This window comes from Pseudophryne corroboree, chromosome 9, assembly GCF_028390025.1.
Source record: "Pseudophryne corroboree isolate aPseCor3 chromosome 9, aPseCor3.hap2, whole genome shotgun sequence".
Lineage (NCBI taxonomy): Eukaryota > Metazoa > Chordata > Amphibia > Anura > Myobatrachidae > Pseudophryne > Pseudophryne corroboree.
In genome coordinates, this window is record NC_086452.1 from 216,413,435 (window position 1) to 216,438,038 (window position 24,604).

At 43.7% G+C, this 24,604-nt stretch overlaps 1 protein-coding gene across 3 annotated transcripts in view; it reads right to left on the reverse strand.

Annotated features, from left to right (window-relative positions):
- Nucleotides 1–24,604, reverse strand: part of VAV3 (vav guanine nucleotide exchange factor 3) — a 546,183-nt gene that overhangs the window by 29,523 nt on the left and 492,056 nt on the right. For all 3 annotated transcript variants that reach the window (XM_063940113.1, XM_063940112.1, XM_063940114.1), the window contains one exon: nucleotides 18,045–18,132. In XM_063940113.1, coding sequence (XP_063796183.1) covers nucleotides 18,045–18,132 — 88 coding nt within the window. The remainder of the gene's footprint in view (nucleotides 1–18,044; nucleotides 18,133–24,604) is intronic.

Genomic DNA, 24,604 nt, shown 5'->3' on the forward strand with positions numbered 1-24,604 from the left:
GTGATGTCAGTATGTACTGTAGCCCTGCTGTGTAATGTGGGTGTGATGTCTGCATGTAGGCCTGCTGTGTAATGTAGCTGTGATGTCAGTATGTATTATGTACTGTAGCCTTGCTATTTAATGTAGCTGTGATGTCAGTTTGTACTACAGTATGTAGCCCTGCCTTTAATGTAGCTGTGATGTCAGTACGTACTATATGACCCTGCCTTGTAATGTAGGTGTGATGTCAGTATGTACCATGAAGCCCTGCTGTGTAATGTAGATGAGATGTCAGTATGTACTATGTAACCCTGTCTTGTAATGTAGCTGTGATGTCAGTATGTAGCCCTGCTGTGTATTGTAGCTGTGATCTCATTGTGTAGCCCTACTGTGTAGTGCAGCTGTGATGTCAGTGTGTACTATGTAGCCATGCCTTGTAATGTAGTTGTGATTCCAGTATGTACTGTAGCCCTGCTGTGTAATGTAGGTGTGATGCCAGGATGTAGCCCTGCTGTGTAATGTAGCGGTGATGTCAGTGTGTACTATGTAGCCCTGCCTTGTAATGTAGCTGTGATGTCAGTATGTACCTACAGTATGTAGCCCTGTCTTGTAATGTAGATGTAATGTCAGCATATAGCTCTGCTGTGTAATGTAGGTATGATGTCAGTATATAGCCCTGCTGTGTGATGTAGCTGTGATGTCAGTATGTACCATGTAGCCCTTCCTTGTACTGTAGCTGTGATGACAGTATGTACTATATAGCCCTGTCTTGTAATGTAGTTGTAATGTCAGTATGTAGCCCTGCTGTGTAATGTAGGTATGATGTCAGTATATAGCCCTGATATGTAATGTAGGTGTGAAGTCAGTATGTAGCCCTGTCTTGTAATGTAGCTGTGATGTCAGTATGTAACCCTGTCTTGTAATGTAGGTATGACGTCAGTATGTACCATGAAGCCCTGCTGTGTAATGTAGATGAGATGTCAGTATGTACTATGTAACCCTGTCTTGTAATGTAGCTGTGATGTTAGTATGTAGCCCTGCTGTGTATTGTAGCTGTGATCTCATTGTGTAGCCCTGCTGTGTAGTGCAGCTGTGATGTCAGTGTGTACTATGTAGCCATGCCTTGTAATGTAGTTGTGATGCCAGTATGTAGCCCTGCTGTGTAATGTAGCAGTGATGTCAGTGTGTACTATGTAGCCCTGCCTTGTAATGTAGCTGTGATGTCAGTATGTACCTACAGTATGTAGCCCTGTTTGTAATGTAGTTGTAATGTCAGCATATAGCTCTGCTGTGTAATGTAGGTATGATGTCAGTATATAGCCCTGCTGTGTAATGTAGCTGTGATGTCAGTATATACCATGTAGCCCTTCCTTGTACTGTAGCTGTGATGACAGTATGTACTATATAGCCCTGTCTTGTAATGTAGTTGTAATGTCAGTATGTAGCCCTGCTGTGTAATGTAGGTATGATGTCAGTATATAGCCCTGATATGTAATGCAGGTGTGAAGTCAGTATGTAGCCCTGTCTTGTAATGTAGCTGTGATGTCAGTATGTAACCCTGTCTTGTAATGTAGGTATGACGTCAGTATGTAGCCCTGCTGTGTAATGTGGGTGTGATGTCTGCATGGAGCCCTGCTGTGCAATGTAGATGTGATATCAGTATGTACTATGTAGCCCTGTCTTGTAATGTAGCTGTGATGTCACTATGCAGTATGTACCGTAATCCTGCTGTGTAATGTGGGTGTGATGTCTGCATGTAGCCCTGTTGTGTAATGTAGATGAGATGTCAGTATGTAGCCCTGCCTTGTAATGTAGCTGTGATGTCAGTATGTACTATGTAGCCTTGTCTTGTAATGTAGTTGTAACGTCAGTATGTAGTGCTGTTGTGTAATGTAGGTATGATGTCAGTATATAGCCCTGCTGTGTAATGCTGGTGTGATTTCAGTATGTAGCCCTGCTGTGTAATGTAGGTGTGATGTCAGTGTGTAGCCCTGCTGTGTAATGTATCTGTAATGTCAGTATGTACTATGTAGCCCTGTCTTGTAATGTAGCTGTGATGTCTGTATGTAACCTTGTCTTGTAATGAATGTATGACATCAGTATGTAGCCCTGCTGTGTAATGTAGGTGTGATGATAGTATATAGCCATGCTGTGTAATGTAGGAGTGATGTCAGTGTGTAGCCCTGCTGTGTAATGTAGGTGTGATGTCAGTGTGTAGCCCTGCTGTGTAATGTAGCTGTGATGTCAGTATGTACTATGTGGCCCTGTCTTGTAATGTAGCTGTGATGTCTGTATGTAACCTTGTCTTGTAATGAATGTATGACATCAGTATTGATAAAGCCTAATATTTATCCTATATTAAACACTATAAAAGGTTAAGAGACACAGTACGCAATTGGCGCATGGGGTACCATAAGGGTACGCACTTAGCGTAGCATACGCTCGGCCGTGATCGAGACGCTCATGCGGCACGCTCGCTCACAGCTTAATGCGTGGTGTCGAGCACGCTATAGGCGAGCGACTACCGTAATGCTACCCTACTAGTGTAGCGTACGCTCAAGACCACGAGGAGATCACGAGCGGCGCAGACGCTTACAAGATGGCAATCAGTAAACCTTGAATGTAACACACAGAAAGGATACTCTTATACTGTAAATCTTGTACTGAAACACTGTAGCGATATAACGCTGTTTAACCTAGTTAACACTAAAGCTGTTTGAGCGATCGTGATCGCTCCTATTACCCACTGCAAATGTAATGAACACACGATACCGTGCTAAGGATCCAACACCTTTACTAACGAGCTTTTAGTTATATCGAAAAGAGAAACAGTTAACAAGTCATACACTACAGGCTAACATATAATTCTAACAGGATGTCTAGACAGAAATATACGCAAATAGTAAACAATCGCAAATACAAATACATAGACTAAGATTGAATGGCTAACATTACACGGGTAACAAAGTGGCAACAGAGAAACATACCATACGGGGAACACTCGCAGGCGCAACCGGAATCCAGTCCTCCAATTATCAGCGATAACTGTTGAAGAGAGAGTACTGGCCGGTCTGGGGACAGTGACCCTTATATACACAACCTACAGTGTACTTCAAAGGGCCCTACAACCTTATTGTTCATTGGACATAGGAATGTCTCTCTGCACTATATCAAAAGGTCATAGGTTAGTTTGAACAGGTGGGCTGTGACTATTTCAAACAGCTCAGGTGGGTGGGAATCTCCGGATTCCCGCCGCATGGATAATGAACTGCAAATACAGAATATGTCCAGAAACTACTAATGGCCATAACTACACGCAGGAGCGATTAATCTTTACCTAACCAACACCGGATTATTGCTATTAAAATACTCTTCGGTTAGGTACCAGACACCACTGTTCAACCTTAAACAGACCCTTTGTACCACGCAAAGAGGGATTCCCAAGTCCGTGAACAAGTCACATTAAACAAACTTACAGTTATTACTAAAGGGAACATTACCTATAAAACATGCTATTTGGTTCTATCATTAAACGATTGAGTCGCCCGCTAGACGCACACAAACTCTACCGTAAATGCACATACCACGCGCTCGAGCGCATGGCCGAGGCGCCATGGGCGGCTGCGAGTATCCGTACGCACGGGAGAGAATGTGCACGTGCAGCAGGCACGCGCATGAGGTGAATATATGGCAACGTGCAGCGTGATATTTTTCTGACTTTGACAGTCCACCCTTTGGCAGTCACCAATAACTGCCACTTCCTAAAACAGTTCAAAAAGAGAAAAATATATGTCATGTATAATACATTTCTATGATTGGGTAAGGGAGAAGAGAAGAAGGTGGAAAAAAGGTGTGACCTAGTGAGATAGTAGAAGCATGTATGTATGAGTCCATGTTTGAGGGGTCATGTATCATCGTGCCGTACGTGTTTTAAATCAAGCTTCGAGGTATTGCAAAGTATACATTTGAATTCCTTCTTATCCCGTGGTACGGGTCTGTGGATGGGCTGTCAAACTTTACCGAGCTCTTTTCGGCTTTTGGTTGCAACAAAATGGGGGAGCACATTTTAGTTGATGATACATGAATGGGGGATTATGTGAGTGCTGATATCTGTGCCTATATTCCCTATCGACTATGTGTGTCATTACCTGAAGGTTGTAGAAATGAAGATAAGAAGCAATTATGGTAAATGCAGTCATAAACTATGTGAGTTTAATATACATTTGTTGATTGAGGTCTTGTCTTGTGTCTTGTCTCGATGTACATGTTGACTGTAGTCTCCCGATGCTTTTGCTATAATTGCTTGAGCAAAAAGCTTTCTCAATGTCCATAGACTTACAAAAGTGTTGGGCTATCGTAAAATTTTAAAATCGCTAGGGATATTGGGGGTCTATGGCATTGTCCATCAATGGTCTGTGTAAAAGGTTGTCAAATTCTTCTTCCAAGCGGATGTCTTTGTACCTTGGAGGAAAACAAAGGAGAAACGGGTGAAAGAAACGGACCGTGGAATCACATTTTCATCACAACATTGTCTCTATTGTTGGGTCATAAATCAAATTAGTCGTTGTTGTTGCAGTATCTTCACTTCTTAAACTCATCACTCGGGCATTACGTTTATACTTCGTTAAAACTCGAACGCATCTAAATATCAGACCGACCAATATGATGACACCCAGAATACACATGTACATGTTGACTGTAGTCTCCCGATGCTTTTGCTATAATTGCTTGAGCAAAAAGCTTTCTCAATGTCCATAGACTTACAAAAGTGTTGGGCTATCGTAAAATTTTAAAATCGCTAGGGATATTGGGGGTCTATGGCATTGTCCATCAATGGTCTGTGTAAAAGGTTGTCAAATTCTTCTTCCAAGCGGATGTCTTTGTACCTTGGAGGAAAACAAAGGAGAAACGGGTGAAAGAAACGGACCATGGAATCACATTTTCATCACAACATTGTCTCTATTGTTGGGTCATAAATCAAATTAGTCGTTGTTGTTGCAGTATCTTCACTTCTTAAACTCATCACTCGGGCATTACGTTTATACTTCGTTAAAACTGGAACGCATCTAAATATCAGACCGACCAATATGATGACACCCAGAATACACAAAAGAAATTTCCCTACATCCATGATAATACCTTGGGCCCATTCTCCTAAACCAGAGAACCAATTTCGTGGGTTCAACCATGACACCCAACTGGTCAGCTCATTACCCACAGCGGCAAGGGTGAGATTGTGTTTCCTTCGGAACTCCCATTTTAATTGTAAAATGTCATCCATCTTTTGGTCTATGACCTCGGCTGGGTCCTCCGTGCTGTTTGTAATGTACGTGCAACACTTTATTCCATATTGAGTCGCTAGGGTAACACAATACCCGCCTGTCACAGCTGTGAGATAATTGAGATTCATCCTATGCTGAACCAGTTCCGTTTTGTAGGCTTGTAACTCTTTCCCAGTGTACCTGAAGGTGTCGTCATACATTTCGGTGATATTGTCTAATAAATTTGCAAGCGCAGATATATATTTATAATTTATCACTCCTCTAGCGGTACGAGTGATATCTAACGCGATTAGAAATTGAATCCCGGTGGATTCATGGATCAGGTCAGAGGCCGGATGCTCTGTTCTTTCTATCAGGTGCTGTTTAACAATGTGCTCGTAATGAGTGTGAGTATAAGGAGCTTGGGCACTGCGGTGAATATCTTTCATTTTTGTGTAAGATACAGTCATTACCTCAGGCAGTACTTTTCCAATATAACATAACCCTTCTGAGTTTGGGGCAAGCCACTTATACGCCTTCCTCCCGCATATGAAGTATGCATCATCGGGGAGAACATATGGGACGGAGTGTGACATAACCATATTACAGATTTTCCATGTGAACTCTCCTAACCCTAATTCTTCCATCTGTTTAGTACACGTATCAGTTTGTACGATCTGTGCACAGTATCCTGGTGATACTTCTCCAACTCGCATGATCCTACTTCCCAAGGTGTACCTATACCGAAAGAATTTCCTATGGTCGGCTATCTGGCGTATAAGTTCTGTGTCTATGGGCAATCTGTCGGCTCTATGTGAGAATGTCATGGTTTGGTTACTCCATGACACTTCCCAATTTCCCGGCTTTCGGGGATTGGAAATGTTAAAGCACACTAAGGACCTATCCACATGATATTGGTGGAGCTTCAAACTAGGAGGACTAGAGATATTAAACCTCTTGTCCACCGGCCTCCCACCACTTAGCTCAAGTACCTCTCCTACAGTTAAAGGGAATGGTACTAATCCTGATTTACTATGGCCTTGAGGTACTTGAGAGCATACCCAACAGTCTGTCTGGTTTAACACTTTACCCACTAGGGAGTGATAGTCACTCAAAGGATGCCGGTCCATGTGGACATTAAAACTGGACTGACATTTCTTTATGCACCCATCCTCAACTATATTGTCACAATGCCTACAGATGCAGTTCTCTTCAGCTAACAATCCTTCACAATTCCTTCTATTGTCAATGCTATCAGATCGTTTTCTGATACTCGACTTTACTCGGTGATTATGTTGTTCTTGGAAATCTACGCCTGCATCCTGGTCATCAGAACCCATTCCAGATCCTTTCTCGACTTCCATGGTACTCTCACCGAAACAGACTGCTCTGGTCAACATCATGGTCAACAGGAAAATCCGGATCACAGTCTCTTGGGGCAAGTCCATCTTATAGGAGGAAATGGAGAAAAATGAGAAGGGGGAAAGAAATAATTGAGGGAGATGGGATGGGAGGTGGAGAAAAACAATAAAAGGGAACAGGGGATCGACAACTGCCTCCGATCTTATTATTCTCAATGCTCAGGTGCCGTTTCACTCTTCCTGAAACAGACACTCCAGTGATACAACTTCCTCTACCGTCTGTTCTTTATCACGAGACCTCTCTGGATCAGCAACCTTCTTACAATGGGACGAATGAACCCAAGTCTCTCTCTCGGCAACCTTCAATGCTGTCGTGCTAATCAATAAGACTTGGTATGGTCCTTCCCATCTGTCAATAAGGCAACCTGAGTGTAGAAAATTCCGTATCATTACATAATCCCCAGGTTCAATGTCATGACAATTACTATCTGGCAGATCAGGAATCACCAACTTCAAATTATCATTCTGATTCCTTAGCTGTTTACTCATCTTAACCAAGTACTTTACAGTCACTTCATTGTTACACTTTAAATCATCCTGAGGGTTAATCATAACATGCGGTTGTCGACCAAACAGAATTTCAAAAGGGGACAGATTAAGAGGGGACCTGGGAGTGGTTCTGATGCTGTATAGTACAATGGGCAAAGCTTCTGGCCATGTCAATCCTGTTTCTGCTATAACTTTGCTCAATTTATTTTTAATAGTGCTGTTCACTCTTTCCACCTTTGCACTCGCCTGGGGACGATACGGAGTATGCAGCTTACTATTAATTCCCATCAACTTACACATTCTTTGAAAGACTTCACCTGTAAAGTGGGTACCCCTATCACTTTCAATTATTCTAGGAATACCGTACCTACACACAAATTCCTGCACAATTTTCTTTGCAGTAAATACAGCAGTATTTGTGGCCGCGGGAAATGCTTCAACCCAATTTGAGAATACATCAATACAGACCAGAACATACTTTAAATTTCTACAAGGTGGCAATTGTATGAAATCAATTTGTATCACCTGGAAAGGGCCATCTGTTGGAGGGATATGAGATGGCTCTGTCGGTATTGCCTTTCCGATATTCTTCCTCAAGCAGGTGAGGCATGTCATCGCTCTCTTACCTGCATGGGAAGAAAATCCTGGGGCGCACCAATAAGCTCTTACTAGCTTACACATCCCTTCTTTGCCTAAATGAGTCAGCCCGTGTGCTGCTTCCGCTAGACTTGGAAGGTATGCTCTTGGTGCCACTGGTTTACCATGTCTATCTGTCCAGAGTCCTGAGGACTCCTGGTCATATCCTTTTGACCTCCAAACTGCCTTTTCCTGTGGGGAACACGAATTTTGCATTTCACACAATTTCTGTGTGTTTACAGTATTAAATACCATCAGTTGTGTGGTGTCTGTCTGTCTGGGGGTACCAGCTGCTAATTTAGCAGCTTCGTCTGCTCGGCTGTTACCAAGTGATACCGGGTCTTGGCTATATGTGTGAGCTTTACACTTAATAACAGCCACTCTGTCGGGTTCCTGTATCGCTGTTAGAAGTCTTTTGATGTGGGCTGCATGCGCTACGGGTGTGCCAGCTACCGTCATGAAATTTCTGAGGCGCCATAGGGCTCCGAAATCATGGACTACTCCGAATGCGTACCTAGAAACTGTGTAGATATTGGCTGACTTGCCCTTAGCCAATTCACATGCTCTGGTTAGGGCAACCAGTTCAGCAACTTGTGCTGAGTGAGGTGGGCCTAGCGGTTCTGCTTCTATGGTACCTTGGTCATCTACGACTGCGTATCCAGTACACAAGTCTCCCGAGTCCGTCTGTCTGTGACAACTACCGTCAGTGTAGAAAGTAAAATCTACATCTTCCAGTGGGTTGTCACTGATGTCAGGCCTTGCCGTGAAATTTTGGGTCAAATATTCCATACAATCATGCATGTCATCCCCCGTATTAAATCCTCCTTCACCACCACTCTCATCCTCCACCCTTTGTGCCTGTCCAGGCACACCTGGGAGATACGTTGCAGGATTTAATGCGCTGCATCTCCTTATGGTAATGTTTACGGGGGCCATCAATGCCAATTCCCATTTTGTAAACCGCGCTGATGAGACGTGTCTGGTTTGGGCAGAATTTAGTAAGGCTGACACTGCATGTGGTGTATGAATTGTGAGGTTGTGTCCTAGCACTACATCTTCGCTTTTTGTAACTAGCAATGCTATCGCTGCAACACTTCGCAAGCATGTGGGGAGGGATCGCGCTACCGTGTCAAGCTGGGCGCTGTAGTAAGCTACCGGCCTGCTGGCATCACCATGCTTCTGGGTTAGGACACCTGCAGCGCAACCAGCACTCTCTGTTCCGTACAGCTCAAAGGGTTTCCCATAGTCTGGCATATCTAATGCTGGTGCCTGCGTTAGGCACTGTTTAAGTCTCTCAAATGCCATCTCGGATTCGTCTGTGTGCGAAATCCGATCAGGTTTGCTTGATGAGACCATTTCCTGCAAAGGTAAGGTCAGTATGGAAAAACCTGGGATCCAGTTACGGCAATACCCACACATTCCTAAAAACGTTCTAATCTGTTGCTGGGTTTGTGGCAGGGTCATGTCACGAATTGCTTGAATTATATCAGCGGTAAGGTGTCTCAGTCCTTGTGTTAGACAGTGTCCCAAATACTTCACACGGGTCTGGCATAATTGCAACTTGTCTTTGGAAACCTTGTGTCCTGTGTCTGAAAGATGAAACAGGAGCTGTTTCGTATCTCTCAGGGACGCTTCCAGTGAATCTGAACACAGTAGTAAATCGTCCACGTACTGTATCAATACTGATCCACTCACTGGTTGGAAAGACTGTAAACAATCATGCAGAGCTTGCGAGAAAATACTTGGACTGTCTATGAAACCTTGGGGTAAGCGAGTCCATGTATATTGAACTCCCCTGTATGTGAATGCAAATAAGTATTGACTGTCAGTGTGCAGAGGTACCGAGAAGAAAGCGGAGCAGAGGTCAATCACAGTGAAAACTTTGGCAGTGGGAGGGATTTGCATTAGGATGACAGCTGGATTAGGCACTACGGGGAATTGACTCTCAACTATTTTGTTGACCCCTCTTAGATCCTGCACTAATCTATAACCCCTCCCCCCACTCTTTTTAACAGGGAAGATGGGACTATTGGCAGTGCTGGACGTCCTTACCAGAATGCCCTGTTGTAACAAGCGCTCTATTACAGGGTAAACTCCTAACTCCACCTCTGGCTTCAGAGGGTACTGTGGGATTTTTGGAGCTATCCTACCATCTTTTACTTGCACAACTACTGGGGCTACATTTGCCATCAATCCAGTGTCTTGTCCGTCCTTGGTCCAAAGTGATTCCGGTATCTGGGAAATCATTTCTTCTACCCTAGACGGACACCTATTTACAACAACAGTGTGTGACATTAATCTTGTTGGGGAGTCTAACATATCTTGTGCTTCCTGAGCGTGGTTTTCGGGTATGTCCAAGAACACACCTTCAGGAGTACAATATATGACGCATCCCATTTTTTCACAGTAAATCTCTCCCTAAGAGATTAGTCAGAGCCGATGCAGCCAGCAGAAAAGAATGCTTGGTATGCAAAGGCCCTATCGTAACCTCTGTTGGTTTGCTTAAAGGGTATTGTCGTACTACTCCTGTTACTCCCATGGCTGGAATTGTTTTACCAGTGGTTCTCATGCCCACGGTCGAATTTATCACTGACTTGGCCGCCCCCGTATCTACAAGGAAATTTAGAGATTTACCAGCTACATCAATTGTAACCTCGGGTTCACTTCCAAGGCTCGCAATCAATTTCACTGGCTGCAGATTACAGGTGTGACCACACCCCTATGGTGCGTGGTGACCTCCCTGCATTGCAGTGGCTGCTATTACCTGTGAAGGGGGTAAATGGGTATTATCAGAGACTTGACAGTCTCTTTTTGGGGGATACCTTCTTGTTTCCCCTGCGTGTGGCTCATAGCTCCGTCTCTGCGGTCCTTGATCCCAATTTCATATGTCATGTTGTTGTCTAGGGTTTTTATGTGCATTATGTGAGTTATTTGTACAGTTACGTGCAAAATGTCCTTCCCTGTTACAATTGTAACATTTTACCACATACGGCTTACCACCAGGGGTCTGTGATCGGGACTGAGGCGGCCTTGTTGTAAGGGCCTGGATACTTATTGCCATCAGTCTATCACTTTGTGACTCCCTGCGTCTTGTGATGTTCCTGTCGTGCCCAACAGCAGTCTCTCTTAAGGCGGCCACCGACATACCTCTCCAGTTAGGTTGAGTAGTTTGTACTCTACTCCTTAATACCTCCTTTAAACCGTCCATCAAGACGGACACCGCTACCTCTCTATGGTGTATATTTGCCTCAATGTCCACGATCCCAGTATATTTAGCCATTTCCTCCAATGCCCTGTGGAAATAGTCAGGGGCAGTTTCCCCTTCCATTTGTTTAATGGAGAATATTTTGTTCCATTTTACTACAGCTGGGAAGTATATTCCCAACTGCAGATTGATTCTGGTTACATTGTCTTGATTATATTCGTCCGTAAGGGGTACCTCCTCATCTAATTTACAGTCGGCTATAAACTTTATGGGGTCAATACTAGAGGGCAGACATGCCCGCAGTAGTGTCCGACAATCTTTGTTGTTAGGTTCAGTGGAGTTACCTAGGTCCTTAATGAACCTCTGGCATGCGGCTAAATCTTTTCTGGGATCAGGAAATTCAGACAAAATTGTTCTTAATTCTGCTCGGGACCAGGGACAGTGCATTGCAATATTCCTAATGGGTGTGGCTCCATTTGTGTCAGTCTTACCATTGGGGACCGCTATTACTCTAACAGGGTTAATATTAATTACTTCACTCTGGTTTGATTCTTCAGTGTATGGTGCAATAGTTTCAGCATATTGTACAGTGCCGTACTTACCTGTAGACACAACCTCACCTGTCCCTGAGCTATGGGCTTTAGATGCCAATCTTACTGGTTGGGCGATGCCCACTGAAGTATCGCTTATGGTGGCCGCTAGAGAGAGAGCTGAAATCGTAGTGGGCTCATCTTCTTGGTCGTATTCCTGGGGGAAGTTTAACATAGGATACAACTTGCATGGGTTAGCGTTAGCATCAACATTTGCATTAACTTTTATCTTAACCTTATCACTACTACATTGATTAAGTGCACTCTTATCGTACACCCGCATGTCATTCTCTGTAGCCACTTTGTCCCCTACTATATATGGTGGTGGTGCCGTTGCTATTAGATTTCTACCAGGATTTGGAATTGCTTTCTGAGCTAATTCCTGTTGTATTTCACTTACCTGTTGCCATATCTGTAAACAATCATAATGTCTAATCCTCTGCTTTGCAGATTTTATTAGACCTATCCTTTTTCTCAGATTCTGCAATACATCAGGGTTCAGACTGCCTACCCGGGGAAACTGTTCCCCATCATCCTCTGTCATACGTTCCCATTCTTTGCATAATACCTGTGTGTGTGATCCGTATTTTTCACACATTATATACCGTGCGGACCCTTTGGGCCAGCAACTACCAACGTGAACCCTTGTTGGACGTCCCTTCTTTGAACAACTGGCCCCCATCGTTTGCAGATATTGCTGTCTTAGCTAATTCTTACAAACAGACCAACTTGCCCGTGGTAAGGCGACGGTGAAAGTTCAACTAGTGCCTTCACTCACTTCCGTCCTGTAACCTCTATTTACTGGGGCGCGTGGGAGTATGCTACCCTCCCCAGTAAGTATTGGTTGTTAGAGATTTCCTGAGTGAACAGCGAAACTCCCTTAAAATAACAAACACCTACACAAATCACGTTAGAATGTACAAATAGCGTTTATGATCCCACAGTAAATTGTTGATGGGTATCAAGGTAACAAACTAATGCACACAATTACGTGCGGTACAGTCGCACTGCGTATAAGTAACTATTACTTATCCGCCTTACGACCAGTGGAATCGGTTGTTTAGGCTGCGAAACCTTCAGCCGGAGCTTTAACTTGACTATATGGGTGCTACGCCAAACCCCCGGGGCTGCGCTTAAATACCTCGCAGTCCTTTTGTCTGCGGAAACTACTTGCTCCTTTACCTTATACAATGTTAACGCGGGTGAGCTAGTCCCACGCCACCAAGTGTCCACTCACCTGATGTGGTCTCCGACGGGATCCCGATTTGTGGGTTCACAAAAATAATACCTTAAGTTCCACACTCACTCCTACTCACTCATATACACACTGATCTTTTTCTGTACAGAAATTCCTTTCATACAGGTAGGGGTCTAATCTCTGGGTTTTGCAGTAGAAAAAGGTTTCCTTTTAACTAATACTTTTTTTGGAAAAAAAACCTGAACAACCGTGTGCTATTATCAGGTGGCTGTACTATACCGCCCACCCTAAACAAGGTTATTGTGTGATTTGAGTCTCAGTGGGCGTATCCGTACGCTCCGTTGCGTAAAACACGCCACGTGCGTATGCCTTTGCATCACGTACGTGATCTCGCACGTTGTCCGAGACACGTATGCACAAAGTGCGGATATGCCCACAGCGACACAATTAACACGCTTCTATCAATGTAAACGATATTCAGCTATGATCGCTTACCCTACACCACACAGTATTTGCTATGCTGTGTGCGTGTCCTTTACAATTATTCCCTTAAAAATTATCCTATTTAATCTCAACTAAATAGCACCAGATTTCTTCAGCACGTGTCTAATAATCAATTCTAATGGCAACAAGAAAGTGAGCTGCAACAATGTAGATGTGTGCGTGCATGTGTGTGTGCGTATGCAAAAACAGAAATAAACAGTTTTAAAAGATAATAGCGTATTGTTCTTACCTCCGGTTCCGGATTCCTTCAGCACTCCTTACTAAGCGAAGCAGACGCTTATCTGGTCCGCACTACGAGGGATACCACCTTCCCGCCCTTTGCTGACCGATAATGTCTGCTAAAGTTACCTAGTGCAGATATGTGAAGAGCGGAGGAGCCCCCAATTGATAAAGCCTAATATTTATCCTATATTAAACACTATAAAAGGTTAAGAGACACAGTACGCAATTGGCGTATGGGGTACCGTAAGGGTACGCACTTAGCGTAGCATACGCTCGGCCGTGATCGAGACGCACATGCGGCACGCTCGCTCACAGCTTAATGCGTGGTGTCGAGCACGCTATAGGTGAGCGACTACCGTAATGCTACGCTACTAGTGTAGCGTACGCTCAAGACCACGAGGAGATCACGAGCGGCGCAGACGCTTACAAGATGGCAATCAGTAAACCTTGAATGTAACACACAGAAAGGATACTCTTATACTGTAAATCTTGTACTGAAACACTGTAGCGATATAACGCTGTTTAACCTAGTTAACACTAAAGCTGTTTGAGCGATCGTGAACGCTCCTATTACCCACTGCAAATGTAATGAACACACGATACCGTGCTAAGGATCCAACACCTTTACTAACGAGCTTTTAGTTATATCGAAAAGAGAAACAGTTAACAAGTCATACACTACAGGCTAACATATAATTCTAACAGGATGTCTAGACAGAAATATACGCAAATAGTAAACAATCGCAAATACAAATACATAGACTAAGAATGAATGGCTAACATTACACGGGTAACAAAGTGGCAACAGAGAAACATACCATACGGGGAACACTCGCAGGCGCAACCGGAATCCAGTCCTCCAATTATCAGCGATAACTGTTGAAGAGAGAGTACTGGCCGGTCTGGGGACAGTGACCCTTATATACACAACCTACAGTGTGCTTCAAAGGGCCCTACAACCTTATTGTTCATTGGACATAGGAATGTCTCTCTGCACTATATCAAAAGGTCATAGGTTAGTTTGAACAGGTGGGCTGTGACTATTTCAAACAGCTCAGGTGGGTGGGAATCTCCGGATTCCCGCCGCATGGATAATGAACTGCAAATATAGAATATGTCCAGAAACTACTAATGGCCATAACTACACGCAGGAGCGATTAATCTTTACCTAACCAACACCGGATTATTGCTATTAAAATACTCTTCGGTTAGGTACCAGACACCACTGTTCAACCTTAAACAGACCCTTTGTACCACGCAAAGAGGGATTCCCAAGTCCGTGAACAAGTCACATTAAACAAACTTACAGTTATTACTAAAGGGAACATTACCTATAAAACATGCTATTTGGTTCTATCATTAAACGATTGAGTCGCCCGCTAGACGCACACAAACTCTACCGTAAATGCACATACCACGCGCTCGAGCGCATGGCCAAGGCGCCATGGGCGGCTGCGAGTATCCGCACGCACGGGAGAGAATGTGCACGTGCAGCAGGCACGCGCATGAGGTGAATATATGGCAACGTGCAGCGTGATATTTTTCTGACTTTGACAGTATGTAGCCCTGCTGTGTAATGTAGGTGTGATGTCAGTATATAGCCATGCTGTGTAATGTAGGAGTGATGTCAGTGTGTAGCCCTGCTGTGCAATGTAGATGTGATGTCAGTGTATACTATATAGCCCTGCCTTGTAATGTAGTTGTGATGTTAGTATGTACTATGTAGATAAAATCCCGACCGACGAGAATGCCGACAGCCGTGCCAGGGCTATTCCCACTCGTGGGTGTCCACAACACCCATAGAGTAGTACAGAACCTGTGGCGAGCACAGCGAGCCCGCAAGAGGCTTCCTAGCGCTCGCATCGCTGCCCTGCCTTGTAATGTAGCAGGGATATCAGTATGCAGTATGTACTGTAGCCCTGCTGTGTAATGTAGGTGTGATGTCAATGTGTAGCTCTGCTGTTTAATGTAGCTGTGATGTCAGTGCGTAGCCCTGCTGTGTTATCTAGCTGTCATTTCAGTGTGTAGCCCTGCTGTGTAATCTAGCTGTGATGTTAGTGTGTAGCCCCGCTGTGTAATCTAGCTGTGATGTCAGTGTGTAGCCCTGCTGTGTAATGTAGCTGTGATGTCAGTGTGTAGCCCTGCTGTGTAATGTAGCTGTGATGTCAGTGTGTAGCCCTGCTGTGTAATGTAGCTGTGATGTCAGTGTGTAGCCCTGCTGTGTAATGTAGCTGTGATGTCAGTGTGTAGCCCTGCTGTGTAATGTAGCTGTGATGTCAGTGTGTAGCCCTGCTGTGTAATGTAGCTGTGATGTCAGTATGTACTATGTGGCCCTGTCTTGTAATGTAGCTGTGATGTCTGTATGTAACCTTGTCTTGTAATGAATGTATGACATCAGTATGTAGCCCTGCTGTGTAATGTAGGTGTGATGTCAGTATATAGCCATGCTGTGTAATGTAGGAGTGATGTCAGTGTGTAGTCCTGCTGTGTAATGTAGGTGTGATGTCAGTGTGTAGCCCTGCTGTGTAATGTAGCTGTGATGTCAGTATGTACTATGTGGCCCTGTCTTGTAATGTGGCTGTGATGTCTGTATGTAACCTTGTCTTGTAATGAATGTATGACATCAGTATGTAGCCCTGCTGTGTAATGTAGGTGTGATGTCAGTATATAACCCTGCTGTGTAATGTAGGTGTGATGTCAGTTTATAAGCTTGCTGTGTAATGTGGGTGTAATGTCAGTATGTAGCCCTGCTGTGTTATCTAGCTGTCATTTCAGTGTGTAGCCCTGCTGTGTAATCTAGCTGTGATGTCAATGTGTAGCCCTGCTGTGTAATGTAGCTCTGTAGCCCTGCTGTGTAATGTAGCTGTGATGTCAGTGCGTAGCCCTGCTATGTAATGTAGCTGTGATGTCAGTGTGTAGGCAGTACTTTAGTTTTCACCTGCCATTGCAGGACACACCCGAGTGACAATTGATACGCCCATAGGTTGAGATAAGACACGCACTTTGGGTGGAATATAACATGCCCCCTCAACGTCCAAGCTAAAATCTCCTTGAACCTGCTTTTCCAAAGTATGCAAGTATGTAGTAAAGTAATATGTACTATACAAGAATCTGTGTGTGAACGTTTGTTGCGCTGCCTGTCTAGTTCTGGGTGTGGTTCATTAAATCGACAGTATCTAGGTCGACAATGTTTAGGTCGACCACTATAGGTCGACAGTCACTAGGTCGACATGGATGGAAGGTCGGCAGGGTTTCTAGGTCGACATGTGCTAGGTCGACAGGTCTAAATGTCGACATGAGGATTTTTTTTGTGTGTCGTTTTCTTCGTAGAGTGACCGGGATCCCAAATTAGTGCACCGCTTCCCCTCGCATGGCTCGCTTCGCTCGCCATGTTTCGGGCATGGTGCCTTCGCTCCGCTACCGCTTCGCTCGGCACAGATTACCGTTCCAATCGTAGTCCACGTGGATCGTTAAGTATGAAAAAATTCAAAAAAAGAATTAAAAAAAAAAAACTCATGTCGACCTTTAGACATGTCGACCTAGCACATGTCGACCTAGAAACCCTGTCGACCTAGTGACTGTCGACCTATAGTGGTCGACCTAAACATTGTCGACCTAGATACTGTCGATCTTCAGACCGGATCCCCTAGTTCTGTACGTTTTTTTTCTCTAAGCAACTCCTATAGGAAAATAAACAGGCCACTCAATAATATTATTATACACAGTGATCCAGGATAAATGAGTGTTTCATGATGTCACGTCTGCCCGTTCTATCAGACGGATATGGGCATATAGGGGAAAGCGATATTGTGGGGCACAACACCCTCTCCACTAGAGACGGATGATAAAGTGTGCCACAAATCACACCAGCAATAGTACATAACAGTAAGCAAGCAGTTGTATTATTCATTATTAGTGCAGACGGATTTTCCCACACTGATCTCTGGCAGCCACTGCAGGAGAAAAACCTGCTCTATTATTTCCTGTCCCTCAGCCAAAGGACCTGATCCCAGGAAACTCAAGGGCAGCACACAAATCATGTAAAATGTAATTGCAAAAAATTGGTAAATGTATTGTCTGCTATTTTTACTAAATGAATACAATTAATACATTTGTCTAAAGAGCTCAAATAGTATTTTGTTGTTTTCTTAATGATCTGTAATGCATACTGTAGGCAAAGCACACATCAAACTTACAATGGGCTGCAAAATAACATGTCAGAAAGGCAGTGTATCATACTCAGGTTTGTGTGTGTGTTATAGACATGTACTCTAGTGTGTGCACAGGGCATAATTAACAACCTTACACTCAAATAGAGATGTGAGATGTGTAGTTTAGCATTGCGCACAACCATAATATATGACACCAGCCATGTGCTCTGTTGGATTTATGCAATATAACTAAATCATGTGCTGATATTTTTATTTAACAAGTCATAAAGCTTTCAACTTTAGCAGAGATGCTCTCGGGCAGAAAGAGTTTAACAAACAATAGATCAGTGTGACACTTTTTTAGTAAAGGAGCGGAATCAATGCTTACCATTAAACTTTTAAATTTCCTATTTTCTGCAATGCGAAAAAAGCCATCTCTCGTTAATATCTTGATGTGCTTCACTTCATTGTTGTACCTGCGGGCAAGGCATAACTTCTGAATATAAATTTGCTTTTAATCAGCCAAGGATCAATAATTACCTGCGGGCAGGGCCCAGAACAAGAGTAAACAGATTCATTGCCCAGGCTGAGTGTATATTCCATCCAACACAGCCTGACAACTCATTAACAGAATATATTTAGCAGGGTGAAGAAAAGAAGCAGTTTGTTTTTGAAAGATCAGGCTGCAAGATCGTATTTATATCCAATTAATTCTTTTATATACAGCATGATTAAATTCAAATTATTTTTTGTTAAGGGCCATATACACGGGAGAGATGTGTGCTGAGCGAACCGCTCAGCACACATCTCTTCCGCCGCTCAGCACAGCGCGATGTGTGCTGAGCGATGCGGGGGAGGATGGGGGACCGCTCATTTCACCCAGCGGGTGAAATGAGCGACGTGCTAGATTGAGCCTGCATGCAGGCCAATCTAGCACCGGCGATAGCGATGCGCGGAGTCGCGCATCGCTATTGCTGTGGGGGGTACACACGAGTGATCTGTTCTTAAAATCTAAGCAATATAGTCAGATTGCTTAGATTTTAAGCATGGATCTCTCCGTGAGTACCACCCTTTAGTGTTGGGATAGTAGAGACACTGTGGTCTCTTCTGTTAAAAAAAGTTTATTAACATAAAAAACATTTACAAGCTTGTTTCTAGATACTATAACAGTGTCAAATATCAGATGTACAGTAGGCCCAAATGTAGAAGACCAAAAGATGCAGGCAGCGGCGAGCTTTTGGCTGTGAAGCCAGTACATTTAAAAGGGTGCTATGACTGGTCGACAGTTATCATGTCGAAATGCATCAGAGCAACATAAGAATTTTATATAGTCGAACTGTCGGCATGCTGTCGACATGTTCTTCATGCCCCACATGTCAGAGAACACAGAGAGTATTACCCATTCATCAAGAAGGTGGGACCTTTACAAATGCTTTAGACACCCTGCTCCCTTCATTACAGTAATTATCCAAACGCCAGCAAGGAGGTTGGCTATCTTCTCATCAGGAGCAATAACAATGATTGTTTTTGTGCAGCTCCAGCTGATGGCTAACAGCTAATCATTAATTCCTTCTCTGGATGCCTTTGGGGTGGAAACAGAGGCTGCCCCTGACTGATGCCCTTGATATGTGCCACTTTGTTTTATTTATGCCACAAGCTTTACATACTGCACTGCCATATTTATACGCTCAAGCACCAATCTGCGGGTTCCTCCCTCCCCCTAGTCCTTTCTGCAACAATGACCAGATGAAGAGGTGGCGCAATGAAGCACCACCCATCTGCTGCTGGATTCTGGGAACATGGGTGAGACACCAGCAGATGTAGGATTTCACATGGTCCTAGCTTTAGACTGAAACTATGCCTCCAAAGAATTGTGATGAGTCCCTACACCCCTATGACAACCTTATGGGTGCAGGCCTGCTGGTTGATTGGGCAAACATCTACTTCTACAGGATATGAAACATGTTGTTAAAGGTACTTTTATCAAGAAAGATCCTATTTTTCCTGGAATTGTATTTGTATACCTGCCTTTGAGAGTATTATTGCTCTGCTCTTGCTCTGTATCATATGAGCTGACTATTTGATTTAATATAAACCGGTATAGCTATACAGCTCCAAATCCATGTCGGCTTTTACTTTGTTATTGTTACAAAGGATAGGGTGGGCCTTTCTCACGAGAGAACTTACATTCTAGTTGAAAGCAGGAGCACACAGAAGGAAGGGCCCGGATTGGAAGTTGCCCCCACCTGTAACACTTCTTCTCTATGCCCACTACCGCTGTATCCGCATCTGTATAGCAGCGCAGATGCAGCGGCACATTGGGCAATAAGAAACAGTAGACTGCTGCCGCTAAGCAGAAGCGGTAGCGTAGTGGACAGAGAGGATAAGTATTACAGGTGCAGACCATTGATGACCCCTTCAGGTGGGCCCCTGGACTGTTACTATACTATTTTGTTAAAATTTGGGGGGAAGGGGCGTGGTCAAACCTCCCAGGTATGTCCATGCCCCCGCAGTACAAGAGTCTGTCAGAGCTCTTGATAGTCCTCGTTGGATGTGGACAAAGCTTAAACAAGAGAAGTGAGGTTCAGAGTAGAGATTATAGGGCCCAGTTATTATCACTAATGGACCTGTAACACATGTGGAAACGCTAGATTCCACAAGTTTTACGTAACTGGTTTTAGAAGCCCGATAGGGTGGCTGAGTATTCAGCAAATTCAAAAAACGAAAACCTCTGCAGTAAATGCCCTGTGGCCGTGCCCACGCATGACCTCAGATAACACACGCACAAGGCTGACACTGGGGTGGTAAGTAATTCTGCTACTTCGGTAGCAGTTTTACAGGTCACGGGGACAGCTGCTGTTAGGCGCAGCTGTCTCCACACCGGTGCCACACTGAATTGCTCCTGTAATTAACCGCCGCAACTCACGTACCCAATGATGAAAAGTATGATTAGCATAGACAGATCTAGGATAAGCTTTAATAAGTAAATGGAATTTCAAAGTAAAGATTGTAAGGCTGTAGTAGAGTCTGATGAGGTGTGGTAGGGGATTCTATGGCAGATATTCAATTGTTTGAAAAGTCAGTTGGGTGTCTGTTTTTTTCCTGTCTATTGGACCATGGGCTTATGATTGAGTGTCTGATACATTTTTGTGGACTGGATGGCACAGTCCTAAATTGGTTCAAATAATTTCTCACAGGCAGGTCACAGAGAGTATCGTCTGGATTATACTCATCATCACCAGTGCCATTGCCATGTGGTGTCCCACAAGGTTCTATACTATCCCCCATGCTTTTTGCAGTATACATGCTCCCGCTGGGTGAAATAATCAGGCGCCATGGGCTAGTCTACCCCTGCTATGCAGATGATACACAACTGTACTTGTCCTTTGCTCCGGGCACTGATAACCCAATAGCAACCCTAAATGGCTGTCAAGCTGAACTCCAGGAGTGGATGAGTGCTAGTTGGCTGCGACTGAACCCGGATAAAACAGAGGTCCTTATGATAGGACCGCAACATCAAAGGACAAGACTGCAGCATAGCCAACCAACTGGACTTACACTCGGGGATTCGGAATTACAAACCACTGATCGTGTATGGAATCTTGGCGTTGTCCTGGATGGTGGCTTGACACTTAAACATCAGATATCAGCCACAATCAAATCCTCATTCTTTCACCTGAGGTACATAGCCAGAATCAAGCACTTAATTCCCTCAGATGATCTGCCAAAAGTCATACATGCATTTGTATCATCTCGATTAGACTACTGTAATGCCCTCTACCTTGGTCTCCCAGCAAAAGAATTGCACCGCTTACAGTTGGTGCAAAACACAGCTGCCAGGCTGTTAACCAACCAGCCCCATTCTAGCCACATAACACCCATACTCTACTCCCTTCACTGGCTGCCTGTAAGATGGCGAATAATCTTCAAGATTGGCTTACTGAGTTTCAAAGCACTACATGACCAGGGCCCAAGGTACCTGAAGCAGCTACTGACCCCATACTTCCCCACTCGATTACTGCGATCTGTAGATGAAGGACTTTTAGCAGTACCTAGAATCTCCCGTAATTCATCTGGGGGTCGAGCTTTTAGTCATGCGGCTCCGACTCTATGGAACTCACTTCCCCGCACAGTGTGAGAGGCCCCAACTATAGAATCCTTCAAAAGTAGACTCAAGACTTTCCTGTTTACTCAAGCATTTCCATAATGTCCCTTTAGTATCTCCATGCTTCTGTATTTTATGAAAATCTGTTCTGTACTTCATTATTTTCTGTACTATATTATGCTATGTATCTGTTAAGCGCCTTGAGTCCTATTGGAGAAAGAGCACTATATAAATAAAATTATTATTATTATTATTAGATAGGAAAAAACAGACACCCAACTGACTTTTCATACAATTCGAATACCCACCTATAAGTGAATAACAGTGGGGGGCTGCTTATGCTGTAAGGAGAGTGTATTTTCCTGGCCCTTGTAGGTAGCTGGCTGTAACTCTTACTCTGGGTCAGATGTACTGTATTAAGCCTGGAGAAGGCATAAAGAAGCGATAAAGCAGTGATAAGTGCAAGGTCATAACGCACAAGCCAATCAGCTGATAACTGTCAATTTACATATTGGATCTGATTGGCTGGTGCGTTATCACTTTGCACGTATCACCGCTTTATCACTTCTTTATGCCTTCTCCAGGCTTAATACATCTGCTGTAGTCTTGCTTTACCAGTCTAGCTTTAGCTAGCAACACAAAGCCTACTGTCTGTCATGTTTTGCCTTTATCTGACTTAGGGAGAGGCCAGAGGCTGTGATTCTTTTTATTGTCTGTTATCCAGTCTTTGGGGTTTCCACTGCTTTTTTTGTTACTCCTCAGGAAAATTAACTGAAATACTGCTGCAAGTTGCACTGCCAAGCTGGCCTTTATTTATATATTGGTTTTGGGTATATCAATGCAGCTGGTAGTCTACCTGCTTTGCTGTTCTGGTGTTCAGAACACACTTCTGAAGACCTTTAGCTAGTACAATATATAGTTCTTATTATGTTACAGCATTATCATTATATTGTGCCAGGGGGCATAGTCCACTTGCGGCATCTGGATGATAGATATAGGGTGCATAGGTAGACAGTCAATTGGTTGACACCCTATGGCCGACATGCATTAGGTCGACAAGTGCAAACAGTAGACCGTAGACAAAATCGCCATAGCAATGGTCGACACGTTTTGTGTTTGTTTGTTTTTTCATATTTTTCCAACATTTAATGATTTACTATTCAAAGGGACTATTATTGGGAATAGCAACCTTGCCCGAACTGCAGCGAGCAAAGCGAGCCCGCAAGGGTATAAATTTCTACTGATGGTGGTTACATATTACCAAACAAGATTTGAACCCAAAAAACTGGAAAAACCTGAACTGATAATTTGTACGTTGACCACTGTCATGTTGACCTTTTAACCCTGATGACCTTTTGTACCTGTTGGCCTTTTATCTGTTGATTTTTTGTACCTGTCGACCTATTGACTGTAGATCTTCTATGCCACACCCTCAGCTTACGCAGTACCAGACTAATACTTAGGGAGCGGTGTTACATATATGTTACAGATAGCTATCTACAAAGGGGCAGATTCACACTTACATGCAGGTCTGTTCTTGTGATGTTTAGTAACAAAGTATATAGACGGAACGGAAGGCAATTCAGAGGTGAGTGTATGCAGAGGTCTGTCTGATTTCAGGTGGATCTCGTTTACCAATGATCGGGCTGGTGCAATGGTGCATTGATAGGTGCATAAAGGAACCTTTACAGTGTCTTGCAGACCCCTCCAACTAGCAGATCATGGTATAGATGGAAAGGTGTTACCTCCCTGCGGCTCACTAATCAGAGGAGAACAAGCTGTCACTCCACTCATCCAGTGTCTGACAGTTCCCATCCGCTCTGGTAGTTGGTGTCAGACCCATAGTGACAAAAAGCTCACTCTACCGCCCAGGCTTTGACTCCTTCTCCTCCGCTACTAGCCTTGTGATCCCAGAGGCCCTGAGGCACAGGAGTCTAGGGGACTTGGCTGTGCTACAGTTAGAAGTGGATGCTGTGATGTGGAGCCAGGTCTACAGAGGTGAGCACTGGATGGGTGTGGGGCTGTATAAAGCATTCATTTGGGGGTACAGTGGCTACAAGCAATTAATATGGAGATTCAGAATCAACAGTGGACTTCTGTGGAGAATCAGCATTAATATGGCGTATATAAGTTATTTGTGATTCTATAGAGGTGCCACTGAGTTATTTGGGGCTGAAGAGTTTTAGCATATTTTTTATAGAAGTTGTATATTGGAGCAATTGTCAAGTTGCAATCAATCTCAGTTTTGAAAGGCTTACATTATAACCCTTTTTATTATAGAAGTTGTAAATTTAACATATTTTATATATTCTGATTGCGAGTTTATTTTTTTAATGGTCAAAAATATAAAGATCAAGTGCCTATCTTTTTTACAAATAAAAATAATTTAAACATTAGTACTGCATTCTGCAATTGTTTAAGGGCCAGTGTTGTGTTTTTGCCCCTCAGACTACAAATTACCAGTCAGCTCCTGTTTAGAGCAATTGTCAGGTTGCTATCCTTTTTGGTTTTGATAGGCTTACATTACACCTCTATTCTGCATGGGGTTTTCCTGATTCTGAAGTGAGGCTGCTATACACCATGTACAGTAGCTGTAATCCTTTCATCCCTCCTTTGAGTGCATTGCTCTGTCAACTCGCACTAGTCAAGAAGACTGGAGGTATAATACCCAATAACGTCAGTCTTCTAGTGCACAAGGAACCCCTGTTTCTTCTTGATTTTTAACATACTGCTCCACAACTAATCTGCTGTTACGAGGGGTGAAGGATGACTTACCTTTGAACATGTCCTTTATCATTGCTAGGAATAGCTATGCTCTCTTATTAATTATAGTGGCATGTGAG